Below are 15041 nucleotides of genomic sequence, written 5' to 3'. Positions count from 1 at the left end.
GGGGCTCCTGGCACTGCAGGAAGGGGAAAGGGTTCAGCAGGGCGGATTGGAACTTACAAACGCTGCTTTATTCTTGGTCTTTGTGATACTACAAGAAAACACGCAGGAGGTGAGCGACCCGGGGACCTGGACCCTGCTATTGTAGAGACTGCGCAGCTGCTCTGCAATAAAAACATGCATGGTATATCCTGTACTGTGTCTAAGCGCCAGGATATTTGATGCATTGACCTATTCAGATATTCACATAATCGGGTGCTGAATTAAAGACTAGGTGTGACAGTGGCAATGCTGTTGCTGGTGACTGCACCAGCAGCCTACATGACATTTCCTCTTCCTCAATCCAAAACATGTATTTTAAGTAGGTTTGTCCAAACGGTTTCTGTGTTTCTATCCAGGCAGGTTGTGTTTAATACACTGTACCAGGACCCGTGTTTCTATCCAGGCAGGTTGTGTTTAACACATTGTACCAGGACCCGTGTTTCTTACAGTAGGTCATGTGACTGATTGTGAAACATAAGCAGAGGCCAGAGTTCTGTCAAAGGCCCTGGAATGCTCACATGCTCACAGATCCAAACACTGGCAGAGGGCAGATCCACTGGCAGATCCACACACTGACAGAGGGCAGATCCACACACTGACAGAGGGCAGATTCACTGGCAGATCCACACACTGGCAGAGGGCAGATTCACTGGCAGATCCACACACTGGCAGAGGGCAGATTCACTGGCAGATCCACACACTGGCGGAGGGCAGATTCACTGGAGATCCACACACTGACAAAGGGCGGGGGGCGACTATCCAATGGAACTAAGGTGACTGGGGCACCAGCCAGCAACTCATGTAGTGCTGCAGTCAAACAATGGCAACGCTAGAAGAACCAGGGAGGTTTGCTGTCCCTTTCAGAGCCTGTGCCCATATCAGCAATGTGGCACTGCAGAAGAATTAGCTGCACAAGCATTTTCAGGAGATAATAGGTAGCTGTACAAAATTACAGGGGAAGAGAAGCATCTCCAATGCAATTAACAGACCACATAAAAAAACTCTCTAAACTTCAGATCCATCTTTTTCACGAAGCCTGATGCTAAAACCTAATCTACAAAAGAAAAAAAGTTCCTAATCGTAACTTCTGTTTGCTGAAACGAAACACACACAAATACAAAGGTCAGTTCCTTTTATCTGAAATTGAAATTACAAAGTCTTTTAGGGTTCGTTTTGTATGTACAAACATGTGAACGCTAGACAGGTGGTATTTGATTAGTTACCGGACGCTGGTATTTAGATCTACCGCTGTTCTAGATCGTTTGATGAGACCACGTTTTATTTTCACATTTGATATGAATCTAAATGTAAGCCGCGCCTTACCGGAAGACCACCCTAATTCATTAAACAGTGGCTAAAGGCTTTTTTTATACGACTCAGAGGAGATTCTAATTTTAGTTTACAACGAAAATAGTGCAACCCTTGGTTCACAGCAATGGAACGCTACAAAGCGGAAACCTTATTTTTCATGTTCATCTGGCTAAGTGAGTATCGTGTGTGTGTGTTATGCAGATACATAGCCTTTATGTTGTGTTTCTATTGCGTGCATTATATATCTATACAGTAGTGTAAAATGTATTTGAACACCTCAAGATTTGTCATTTATTGAGCTTTTCACACGAAATTACTCATTATTGCAAGCACATCTTACACGAAGTGAGTTAAAAACTAAAAACACAGCAATGTCCGAAAAGTTGTTTAATGTTAATATTTGGTATGGGCCTTTTTGACATCAGTAACAGCTTGGCATCTTCTTGGCATTGTGCCTGTGTGCTTTCTCAAAACCGTCTGTGTAATTTGATTCAATTTTTCAATTTTTCTTGAAGTTGCATCCACAGACTTGCTTTTGTACAATTGCTACTTTGTCAAGAAAAGAGTCTGATAAACTCCAGAAGCAACAGGTTGTTCGAATAAATTTACACACTACTCTATGATAAAGTAGACAAACTTTTTTTTTTTATATAATTCAGCATTTGCTTTATAAAATGACCTTTAGGATTTGCAAAATGTTTTAAAATTGTTGATTAATATTAATTAGGTATTTCTGTCCTTTACAATGCAATTTAAAAGATATATTATTAGTGGACAGCTTTGTGACATCTTATAACAAGCTTAATGACACTTTCAGTATGCGTTTACAATTTATACTCTGATCCTGAAGCTGGTTTATCGATAACTGACTAGCCTAGAATATAGAATATATATATATATATATATATATATATATATATATATATATATATATATATATATATAATGATTGCCTTAAAAAAAGACAATAACTTAATTCATAACTGTATTGTTTATTAATGTAGCTACTTAAATAACATTAAACCAGGATTAATAATTTATAAATCATGAATAGACTTTTGTTTCAGATTCTATTAATACGCATTTACGGCATACGCATTTTGCATTTTATTAGTAATGGTTTATTATGACCAAACCCGTTGATCACACATCATTAGTGTTCATTTATAAACGTGCATCAAATTGACCCTTTTCTTATCTGCAGATTTTAAACCAGCACAGCGCACTTATATTAATGTTCAGCATAAACCTTATTCATATATAATCACAGAAATCAATGTCATGGTCATGTTTTGTTATTAATCATCAAAATAACATCGATATCGATTCATTTTATTATTAGTATTATTATTTCATATTTCTAGTTGTAGGCTCTTGTTATTCTAAATATTTCTTTGAATTAATACAATATTTAGTTTTTTTTTTATTATTGGTTTGTTTATCAGAAAATATTGAAAATCAATATATTCGTCTTGTATTTTTATTATTATTATTATTATTATTATTATTATTATTATTATTAACAGATGCTCCAGTGTGTATCGCGGTACAATTTCTTCAGTACCCGGAGTCTCTTACAGTCGCTCCAGGACAGACTGTGAACATTACTTGCGCTCTGAAGAACCAGACTGGATTGCCGGTGTTTGTATACCACTGGTACATGAAATCAGCACACCAGGAGAAGAGATCTTTCAAAGAAGAGCCCCTCGAAGAAAACAGCAGAATATCTATTTTCCAGAGTGAAAATCACAGCTACGAAATCCTCACCATCCGTAATGTCAGCGCGTACGATGAAGGAGAGTATAGCTGTCATGTACATTTTTACAGAGCTGCGAAAGACCAGATTGTGAACAAAATATTACTTTTTGTGAAAGGTAAATATCTATCTGTTTAAAACACAACTGCTTTATCAGTGGTGTTTTTTCTTCATGTTTATTTGTCAGTGTCTGTTTGTACAGTATTTTCAAGAGTACAATAACTGACATCGACAACAACAAACATTATTATTTAACACTATAGCCCCATTGCAATTCTATCGCAGTGTAAATATTACTTCTAGTGAATTAAATGATCTACAGACATATAAATACACCTAAAAATGTTATTTGACTTTATTAACCAGACATGGTTTATTGAACAGATATTTGGGGATCACTGTCACATAACCATGTTAACAAAAACTTAGTACAGTCTTTCCCTTTGCAACTAACCCTTGCCATCAAACCCAAACCCATCAAAATACTGTTCATTTAAATACCTGCCATGCATTTTAAACAAACACAGCACACACACAGAGACACACAGACACAGCACACACACAGAGACATACAGACACAGACACACACACAGACATTAGATAATTGGTAGATAAGACTTTGAGATGGCAAAAAAGGCACGTAGAATTAAAATGCTGATATATTCCGAGTGGAGCTGCATTTCCTACATTAAAATTACATCCTCATTATTTATTATTGACCAATATGCTGTATTGATGTTGTATAAATTCTTATCAGCTACCCCAGAAATCCGACTCCTCGCTCGCTCAGTGAAGCAGCGTGGACGATCCCTGATTTGCAGCGCCATGGGTTTTTACCCTTCTGATCTGAACCTGTCCTGGGTTTACTCCCCATCCCGGGAACCAGTAATTGAGAAACAAGGATCATTCATGCTGAATTCGGATGGGACCTATAGCAAGAACTCCAGCCTGCAGTTTGAAAACGGAGTGTGGAACACTGGCACTGAAATCACATGTCTAGTGAGTCACACAAGAATCAGCTATGCAGGTAGGAACGATTTTGTCGACTACAGCAGATTACATATACATATATTTATATCTAGCGCCTTTCATAGTGGATCACCATCATAAAGCACTTTACAAGATACGAGACTAGGGTGTGTGAACCATGCATCAGCTCCAGGTTCTAAACCCGTTTATATCTAGCGCCTTTCATAGTGGATCACCATCATAAAGCACTTTACAAGATACGAGACTAGGGTGTGTGAGCCATGCATCAGCTCCAGGTTCTAAACCCGTTTATATCTAGCGCCTTTCATAGTGGATCACCATCATAAAGCACTTTACAAGATACGAGACTAGGGTGTGTGAATGCATCAGCTCCAGGTATAGATCTGGGCAAATATAGATCCAAAAGTATCACCTAGTGGTAGTGAGATTTCGTGAAATGTTCTATTGCTCTGATCCCACACACTTCGGTACGTAGTCGAGGTCCAAGATTTACTTTATATAGCGCCTTTCATAGTGGAGCACCATCACAAAGCACTTTACAATACAAGACTAGGGTGTGTGAGCCATGCATCAGCTCCAGGTTCTAAACCCGTTTATATCTAGCGCCTTTCATAGTGGATCACCATCACAAAGCACTTTACAATATCTAGTGCCTTTCATAGTGGATCACCATCACAAAGCGCTTTACAAGATACGAGACTAGGGTGTGTGAGCCATGCATCAGTTCCAGGTTCTAAACCCGTTTATATCTAGCGCCTTTCATAGTGGATCACCATCATAAAGCACTTTACAAGATACGAGACTAGGGTGTGTGAGCCATGCAGGTTCTAAACCCGTTTATATCTAGCGCCTTTCATAGTGGATCACCATCATAAAGCACTTTCAGGGTGTGTGAGCCATGCATCAGCTCCAGGTTCTAAACCCGTTTATATCTAGCGCCTTTCATAGTGGACCACCATCAAAAAGCGCTTTACAAGATACAAGATGCATCGCTCTAGGGTGTGTGAACGGTGCTTATTTTCATTCGCTCCAGTCTTTAATTAACTCATTTTTTCTGAAAGGAAAAAACACTGATTGACTTTATATCTAAGTCATTTAATTGACGGTTCACAAAAACAGGAAATAATTAAAAAACAGAAATAAAGTCTTTAAAAAATATACCCCGATAAGTAAAATAGGTTGTTAAGTATTATCCGAAATATCAACAGTAATCTCCCAAAGTTTACCTCAGAAAAGCATGCTGCAGCGCGGCTAACATGACCCAATACTTAAATCAAGAGGCTCGTAATGCTGATAACGAGTCTCAAGGTTTTGTGATTACTTCATTTTGTTTCAAATATTCGGAGTGGTTTAAATCAATTCATGTTTTATGTCTGAGTGGAGCACCATGAAACAGAAGAACAATAATAAAAAAATGACTTTACAAGAATACTGAAACACTAGGGTGTGTGAGCCATGCATCAGCTCCAGGTTCTAAACCCGTGTCCTTAACCAGTGGCCCGACACAACCACCCTATAAGGGCTTCATAAACCCGTTTCTTTAACCAGTGGCCCACACAGAACACCTATAACGGTGCTTATTTTCGAAGAATTCGCTCCAGTCTTTAAGGAACTCATTGATTTTCTGAAAGGAAAAGTGCGCCACTGATTGACTTTATATCTAAGTCATTTAATTGACGGTTCACAAAAACAGGAAATAATTAAAAAACAGAAATAAAGTCTTTAAAAAATATACCCCGATAACGTGAAATAGGTTGTTAAGTATTATCCGAAATATCAACAGTAATCTCCCAAAGTTTACCTCAGAAAAGCATGCTGCAGCGCGGCTAACATGACCCAATACTTAAATCAAGAGGCTCGTAATGCTGATAACGAGTCTCAAGGTTTTGTGATTACTTCATTTTGTTTCAAATATTCGGAGTGGTTTAAATCAATTCATGTTTTATGTCTGAGCTGAAGAGCAGCTCCTGAAACAGAAGAACAATACGCGAAAAAAATGAGATACTGACTCTGAAAATGAGGATGACTATACTGACTCTGAAACGCGAGAGGAGTGCGCCTGTGATACTGACTCTGAAACGCGAGAGGAGTGTGCCTGTGATACTGACTCTGAAACGCGAGAGGAGTGCGCCTGTGATACTGACTCTGAAACGCGAGAGGAGTGCGCCTGTGATACTGACTCTGAAACGCGAGAGGAGTGCGCCTGTGATACTGACTCTGAAACGCGAGAGGAGTGCGCCTGTGATACTGACTCTGAAACGCGAGAGGAGTGCGCCTGTGATACTGACTCTGAAACGCGAGAGGAGTGCGCCTGTGATACTGACTCTGAAACGCGAGAGGAGTGCGCCTGTGATACTGACTCTGAAACGCGAGAGGAGTGCGCCTGTGATACTGACTCTGAAACGCGAGAGGAGTGCGCCTGTGATACTGACTCTGAAACGCGAGAGGAGTGCGCCTGTGATACTGACTCTGAAACGCGAGAGGAGTGCGCCTGTGATACTGACTCTGAAACGCGAGAGGAGTGCGCCTGTGATAGATACTGACTCTGAAACGCGAGAGGAGTGCGCCTGTGATACTGACTCTGAAACGCGAGAGGAGTGCGCCTGTGATACTGACTCTGAAACGCGAGAGGAGTGCGCCTGTGATACTGACTCTGAAACGCGAGAGGAGTGCGCCTGTGATACTGACTCTGAAACGCGAGAGGAGTGCGCCTGTGATACTGACTCTGAAACGCGAGAGGAGTGCGCCTGTGATACTGACTCTGAAACGCGAGAGGAGTGCGCCTGTGATACTGACTCTGAAACGCGAGAGGAGTGCGCCTGTGATACTGACTCTGAAACGCGAGAGGAGTGCGCCTGTGATACTGACTCTGAAACGCGAGAGGAGTGCGCCTGTGATACTGACTCTGAAACGCGAGAGGAGTGCGCCTGTGATACTGACTCTGAAACGCGAGAGGAGTGCGCCTGTGATACTGACTCTGAAACGCGAGAGGAGTGCGCCTGTGATACTGACTCTGAAACGCGAGAGGAGTGCGCCTGTGATACTGACTCTGAAACGTGAGAGGAGTGCGCCTGTGATACTGACTCTGAAACGCGTTTCAGCGTCTTAGTTTTGATTACATTCATTGCTCAGAAGTAATACTTGCTGCAGCACAAAATATTAAAACAGAGACACACAGGATACTTTGTATACGCCACTCTTCAAATCACTGTCTTCAAATCAATGCGTTTCACACCTACAAGTTAAATAATATATACGAAAAAATATTTATTATTTAGGTATGTATTTATTTTTCGCTCGTGTGCAGTTATTTCATATCTGTTTATTCCATCGTACTCATATCCTCACAGTGAGCTCCGAGGCGGAGAGGAGTGATTCTGTGACTCTCACCTGCAGCGCTCTGAGTCCCTACCCTCCACGCGTGACCCTGTCCTGGGATTCACCTCCTGGGGGACCCCCCTCTTCACAACAGGGACCCCCCTTGTTAATCCAGGACGGCATTTACAATACAAGCACCAGCCTGCAGGTTGAACAGTCTCGCTGGGACGAAGACTTTGAGGTTGCGTGTGTGCTGAAGCCGAGGCTAAACGACGAGACAATCATCGATGACGGTGAAACAGATTTTCTTTTTATTATTTACGATCTTTGATTCTGTACAATTAGATCTGTAAAAAGTTAGCAATGTATTGTTGTTATTTGAAATATATACTGCGATTCATAAAGTGACGCTTTATAATCTGGCGCAATACCAGATTACATTCCGTTAGCAGTGTTTATACGGGGTCCCAGTTAAGGAAGGTTTGACAGCTACCGAAATATTTTAGACGCTGAGCCATAATTTACAGGGAAAGAGGGACAGAAATGTTATGAGAATAGAATTAACCAATGCAATACTGCTAACTGACAAATACTCAAAATTACTTCAGCGAGTTCAGAGATTAATGAAACTGTTCTAGAGTGTTTAATTAAGTCAAGGATGTAAAAACTCAAAGTTTTTCATGCTGTTTTCAATCTACCAGAGATTTGATTTTAGAACCATTCTGCACTATTTTATATTCGCTCAGGTAACCATGGCAAATGGTATTACTGCTCCCTGATTGGACTCGTGTTCGTGGTGCCTCTGGTGGCATGCGGTCTGAAACGCTGGTGCAGAAAACCCCAACACCTGCCAGGTAATTGCTTGTTTGGGGTGTTTATTTTTTATTTTAAATGGCGCGTGTGGTTCAATAAGAACAAGACTGATCTTACTTTAAACTTTGTAATAAATAAACACCTCTGTCTTTTAAAGCAGATCAGAAAACCCATAGAAGAAACGACAATGGAGATGGGAAGGTAAGGGGAGATCTACTACAGTATAAAATAGAAATCTATACATGTTTCTAAAATATATGTTTATTGTAACCACAATTACAAGTAGATATCTAGAATAAGAAGACTTTTTAATATTTATGCATACACAATCAATAATGCCATCTCAGTAGTTTATTGATATGTTACACTCAATCGATAATGCATCTCTGAATGTGCTATAAACCATATGTGTTATAAGAATATGTTACTATTCGTTTTGAAAGAACTGTATTGTTTCTAAAGTTATTTTAAGCTAAGGCATTCCAAATACGTTGTTATACTTGTTTTTTAACACGCCATATAATACATCCATTACACGTGACTGTATTAAACTATCTATAACCATTGTGCACGCAAACCGCTCAATTCAGAAATAATAAAATAAACTTCATGCATTCAAAGTCGTTGAATGTATTCGGTTTCTTTTAGTATTTCTATAAACTGCTATTTCATGTTAATAATCGTTAAAAGCCTGCGATACATTTCTGAATTTCTGTGATTTATATCAGCTCCATTCCTGATAAAGTTTTAATTTGTTGGCCTATTATATATCATTTTATATAAGAAGAATGTATTAATTTACCTATCTATGCATGCATGCATTTATTTATTTCCAGTCACAGTGTGGAGATGACCTACATTACACTACCATCCAGTACAAAAAACAAAAAGATAGGAAACCGCAAAGTAACTCAAAGCAGGAGCGAGGTGATGGGGAGATTGTTTACTCGCCTGTCAGGATGCGGGGCGGAAATGATCAGGTCAGTGAAAGCATCGTGTACGCAGCGCTGGAGCTGCAGAGCAGAGCCCCCACCAGAGCTGTGGCTGACCGCGACCGTTCCACTGAGTACGCTGCTGTAAAGCGCTGAGGCGCACACGGGACCCCGTTTCGAACAACAAAGCGATGCAGCCCTTCACACTTCAGAGACTAAAAGAAGCCAAGCCAAACAAATATTTCCACCCTGACGTCATCAGCAGCCCTGAATTGCCACTCGTTTCTTTTAGTTTTACTGACATGCTATTGAATGCACTTTCATCTAGAGCGCATTCTTCTGTGTGTTGCTTTTAGTGATGTCCGATATGGATTGTATCTTGTGATGTAACCCACTTGCTTTAGTTTGGTATTTTATTCAGAAAAACTAATTTTTACATTTCTTTATAAAGTTATAACTTTATAAATGCAACTCTTTCATAATCTGTATCATTATAAAAGCATGGTATCTTAGCCATTCTTCTCAATCTCTTCTAAAGTTCACTATTATCTATAAATGGAAACTTCTAGACTCTTCATTAGCAAGTCAATGCAGACAATCTGATTGAAACCCAAAGTGACGAAACTGGTATTAAAAACTATGTAAAGATATGCAGGCCTGTCTAATCGTTTTCTCTGACTCTTTCAAAGTGACATAAACGAGTGTGAAGAGATGAGAAGCAGATACATGAAGGAGACCAAACCGGCACACGCAATCCATCTGTTTAATACAGAAGTGATAATACAGCTGAACGCAGATTTCCTTCTGACACTAAATAGCTAGAGAGCACAGGTCATGTAAGCTTTCCTGGTCAATGTTTTACCTGGAAAGTAAAATAAGAAAATGAATACATATTTGCAATGTTACTGTGTGTGTGTGTATATATATATATATATATATATATATATATATATATATATATATATATATATATATGAGAGAGACTACTCTCTTCTCTCTCTCTCCTCTCTCTATACATGTTTTCATTTATCATTTACGTCTATATATAAACAAAATTACAAATCTTCATCTACCACTCAAGTCGAAATCCAGAAGGTAAGGTCAGTGACAGTGTACATATGATCTGCAATATATTATATATATATATATATTATAGATATATACTATATATATATAGATATATTTCGAGTTATTTACTGTTTAGAACTCCACAAGTCTATGTAAGATGTGATGACATAAGATTATATATATTATATATATATATATATATATATATATATATATATATATATATATATATATATCTAATATATATAGGGGGGGATTATATATATACTATATAAAACTGTACTTGAATTGACATGAAAAACTGTAATTGATACTGAACTAGGATGACAATAGTGGCAGCTGCTATTAGTCCCATTATTATAATTACTATAGTTTTCATTGTAGCTGAAATAAAAGAAAATGAGACAGAAAAAATACTTTAGTATCTGTACATTCTCCAGTCTTAAATGCATGCATTAAAAAGTAAGGGACCAGTGATAAATGCACCGTTACACACATTTCCAACACACAATATGTGTTTGCTGTCCTGGTAGTCACCATTACAAAACAAAGAGCATTTGTCCTGTCCAGCTGCTCTGCAGGGATTCACAACACTTGTCAAAAGGTTCTGTAGCTCATGCTGATCACAAGGATCTCGTAAATCATCAGTTCTTTGAGCTGAACCCTTTATTCTAACCTGGCTGGTTTTGTTCTTGTGAAATATGGTATCTTGGTCACATTTACATTTTTTGTTCCAGAAGAGGGAGCCAAAAAATCAGATGCATTTGTTGAGTCACTTCCCAAGTGAGTGCGCTCCTGTATATAAAGCATCTATCTAGCTAGACTGCATTAGATTACAGTAACTGATGCATTACAGTCACCAGGGTAGATAGAGGCTGATGAGTACCTTGGACCATCTGCAGTGAAAGGGATTGATCATGAATGTATCCCTTAATGTGACTTGGTTAGAAAAAAACTCACAAGCAATCAGTACCAGTGTTAATGAAGAATATAGAAACACAAGATCTCTGCTTGTCCAGTTCCTAGGAGTTGCTAATTGATCTCAAAACTTTTCTCAAGTCGGTCCTAAAGGATCCATGTGATATATGATTCATCATCAATAACATGACTAGGCTGCCCATTCCAGCCAGACAGGCAGTACTTACAGTTTACAATTAATGGCACTACCAGAGATACACTTCTTCCAATCTCATTGATGGATTCACAGTAGTACTCTCCACTATCATGGAGGCTTATGTTTTCAAAGATGAGACTCTGTTCAGGACCTGACTTCACCACATGGTTTCTACTCGTCTTAAACCAGGTGTAGCTGCTGACTGGTGGGTTTGCATTGCTGCTGCAGGTCAGAGTCACTGGACTCCCAGGCACTATTTCACCAGGAGGACTGACTGAGACCGAGGTGTTCCTTGGAAGGTCTGGAAGTCAGCAGAGAATGAGCAGATCTTTATGAAAAGCTGAGGGAACATGAATGCAATTTGTGGCTTGGAACTTGGTTTCAGGAGACTAGGTTTTATGCCACTGCATGGCACACCAGGGGAGACTAGGGGTTTGATACAGCAAAGCTGCCTCACACTTGGTCTCCCAGTTTCTTGGAACCAGTTTCAATCTGTGATTCCTGAAAAAGTGTCTTTGTATTGAAAGTAGATAATACTGTTCATTAAAATAGATCAGTCCTTGTTCACTATACTCACATTTCACATTCAACTTGAATGCTTTAGATTTGATATTGCTGTTCTCATGTGTAGCACAGTAATAGTTTCCAGAATGTTTAGAAGAAACATTGAACTGAAGTTTGTTTGATGTTGTGTTCCGGATTGGTTGTTCCTCCCTGTACCAGACAAAGCTACTCTCACTCAGGGGGCAGCGGTCAAAGCCACAGGTCAGAGAAACAAAAGATCCTTCTTTCACAGTATTATATAGAACTGGAGGGTCCAGGATAACCTTTGGCTCTTCATGAAATAAAAAGGCATGTTAGTTAATAAACAAACACCAGAAAATCTGTATGTGTGTGTGTGTGTGTGTGTGTGTGTGTGTGTGTGTGTTTGTTTGTGTGTGTGTGTGTTTGTTTGTGTGTGTGTGTGTGTGTTTGTTTGTGTGTGTGTGTGTGTGTGTGTGTGTGTGTGTGTGTGTGTGTGTGTGTGTGTGTGTGTGTGTGTGTGTGTGTGTGTGTGTGTGTGTGTGTGTGTGTGTGTGTGTGTCTGGTTTGTGTTGTGTGTGTGTGTTGTGTGATGTGTGTGTGTGTGTGTGTGTGTGTGTGTGTGTGTGTGTGTGTGTGTGTTTGTGTGTGTGTGTGTGTGTGTGTCTATGTGTGTGTGTGTGTTTGTTTGTTTGTGTGTGTCTATGTGTGTGTGTGTGTCTATGTGTGTGTGTGTGTTTGTGTGTGTGTGTGTGTGTGTTACAAAGCTGTTCAATGATGATTAAAATACAAGTAAAACAAGTGGTGCCATCAGTACCTGTGTGCTGCTAGAACTCACCAGTTACAGAAAGGTCCACTCCAGGAGTGCCAGTAAATTTAGTTTGAGGGGGATGTGTTTCAAATCTAAAATAATATCTTCCAGTGTCACTGCTTTGCAGATCCCGCATCTTTAACCTGCAGTTCCTGACTTTGTTCCCCAGATACTCTGTCCGGTGTTTGAATGGAGGACTCACAAGGCTCTCAGTACTATGGTACACATATATGGATGAATCAGTAGATATGGGACCAGTGTCAGGCAACCAAAACCACTTGACAGTTTGGATAGTTACTTCTGTGTTCCCACTGTGCTCGGGATAATAATATGAGCACGGCATGACCACAGAGCTTCCTCTCAATGCACAGATCTGATCACAGGAGTAATGGACTTTAAACTCCAACTCCTGAACAGCTGGAAAAGATCAAGCAATCAGATAGGGTTTTAAATGTCACAGCTATCAAGTACTGCACACACATTTCTGATCCATGGAGAAAGATGGTGTAGTATTGCGTTAGCGTGCAAGGCAAAGCCACTAGGTGGAGCTAAACTGACAGATATGTAGAGATTAAGCAGCGAGTTTATGGGTAAGAAAGAGGAAAGCTAATTAATACAGAGATGGCTACAAGCTGAGTGAACCCAGACCGAGTGTGCTGTTTAAGGGTGTTTACTGATATTGAACGATAGGAAGGTTAAAGCGTAAGCAGTGTGATTAGGAAAAGACATATCAGGTTATACATCCCCACGTGTTGCTGCAACTGTTTAATTAACGTGGACGTAATTTGTCTTTTTACTCTCAACATCCTGAGAACATTTTACACCTTTAACTTTAAAATCTGTTTCAAGCTCTTTTCAAAGGGGCAGCTCCAGTGCACTGAGGTTTGAGATCGGTCCTCTAAACCACTGCAGGAAGAGCGATTAAATAAAATAAAAGAAACACAACAACAAGTGCTCTGGCTTTTCTGTTCTGTGCCACATCATGGATCGTTATTGCTGTGTGACCTGTTTGACAATGTGAGCAATAACCCTCACACTGTCAGTGCACTGGAACGGACATTTTAAAAAGAGCTTCAAAACCGAGTTTAAAGTTATACATGTAAAAAGTTGTCAGGATGACAATAAAAGCATGATTACAGGTATGTTATTTAAACAGCAACATGTGGGGACAGGTAACGCGATATGTTTCGGAACCTTTAAAACTACAGAGGGTAAACAACAACAACAACAACAACAATAATAATAATAATAATAAATAATAATAATAATAATAATAATAATACATTCTTACCTGGCACAACAAGAAGAGCTGTCATTGAAATGAAGAACATTCCTTTGACCAACATAGCTGCTAGTTCTGTTTTTCGGTTTTTGTTTTTTAGTCTTCAAACATAAGCAAACTCACAAGAGCTGCAAATAAGGAAATAAAAATGTCATATCATCTTTTACATAACGAATGTATTAACAGAACATTAGATAATGAACATTTACTGTTAAATATTATTAAAACTCAGATTATAAGTTTGCTCCGAACACATGTTTGTGTTTAACTGAGTGTATATCTTATTGCACAACACCACACTCATCATAAGACAAGTGAACTCAACCCGACTGCCCTTTAGTCTGCATTGCCTTTAGGTGCTGCAGTTTAAAAATCAAGACCAATGCATTTGGAAGAAGTCTCGTTCTTGTTTAAAACAATCTGCAATCCTAAATTAATTCTTGTTGGTTTGCAAGCAAATGACATTATCAGTGGAGATGTGAGAGAGGCAATCTGTGCCATGTTGCAAAGAACAACAATAACTTCAAAAAATCAATACACATTGTGAACGCGTCCCGTTCACCTAGTCGAGACGTGCGTCACATTGGCCTCTCCATTCATTAATGTGTCGCATTATTTGTTGTTCAAATAATATATAACTCACCTGTTACTTCGATCTTAATTAAAATCCACAATTTCAGGATATAATATCATTCATTACTGACAGATCTCTACAGAAAGGCTAATCAGAACTGTTTCAAAGCAGTGGAGCAATAACTGGGGCTACAGTGCTGAACCGCACGTTCCGACCGCAGTGACGCGATATCATTCGTCACAATTAGCAGCACAATAGTTCAATAGTTTGGTTCGAATGCCGTTAACTAACCAGCCATTACGTCTTTTGCATGCTAGAGGGCGCTAAGTCGTTAGAAACTGTAAAGCTATGTACAGCAACATTGTAAAACCCGCCCAGATTTTTTTTACTATCCAGGAATCGCTTTTGAACTGTTAACCAGGCAATTGTGCCGTCATCTTTTACTAAATTCCAGTTGTGCAATTCTCATAGTTTTAATATGTAAGAGGCTGCAAAAGCATGAACACTTTAA

At 39.3% G+C, this 15041-nt stretch overlaps 2 protein-coding genes across 4 annotated transcripts; one reads left to right on the top strand and one right to left on the bottom strand.

Annotated features, from left to right (window-relative positions):
- The first annotated feature begins 42 nt into the window (after positions 1-42).
- Positions 43-9906, top strand: LOC121304225. 3 transcript variants are annotated; one of them, XM_041235235.1, is made up of 7 exons: positions 43-109; positions 2877-3224; positions 3864-4133; positions 7447-7707; positions 8161-8268; positions 8385-8428; positions 9064-9906. In XM_041235235.1, the coding sequence occupies exons 2-7, from the start codon at positions 3011-3013 to the stop codon at positions 9313-9315; spliced, it is 1149 nt and encodes a 382-aa protein (XP_041091169.1). In that variant the 5' UTR covers positions 43-109; positions 2877-3010; the 3' UTR covers positions 9316-9906. The 3 variants fall into 3 exon arrangements, with proteins under 3 accessions (XP_041091169.1, XP_041091167.1, XP_041091168.1); XM_041235233.1 differs by lacking the exon at positions 43-109 and adding an exon at positions 1179-1523; XM_041235234.1 differs by lacking the exon at positions 43-109 and adding an exon at positions 1180-1523 and having other exon boundaries at positions 8388-8428.
- A 660-nt stretch (positions 9907-10566) lies between these two features.
- LOC121304237 (sialoadhesin-like) lies at positions 10567-14731 on the bottom strand. Its single transcript, XM_041235258.1, has 5 exons — positions 14600-14731; positions 13966-14084; positions 12702-13091; positions 11919-12176; positions 10567-11642 (listed from the first exon to the last, which is right to left on the bottom strand). The coding sequence occupies exons 2-5, from the start codon at positions 14018-14020 to the stop codon at positions 11293-11295; spliced, it is 1053 nt and encodes a 350-aa protein (XP_041091192.1). The 5' UTR covers positions 14021-14084; positions 14600-14731; the 3' UTR covers positions 10567-11292.
- Positions 14732-15041: the final 310 nt, after the last annotated feature.

The sequence above is a fragment of the Polyodon spathula genome, chromosome 37 (genome assembly GCF_017654505.1).
Source record: "Polyodon spathula isolate WHYD16114869_AA chromosome 37, ASM1765450v1, whole genome shotgun sequence".
NCBI lineage: Eukaryota > Metazoa > Chordata > Actinopteri > Acipenseriformes > Polyodontidae > Polyodon > Polyodon spathula.
This window is presented reverse-complemented; position numbering and strand designations above follow the sequence as displayed.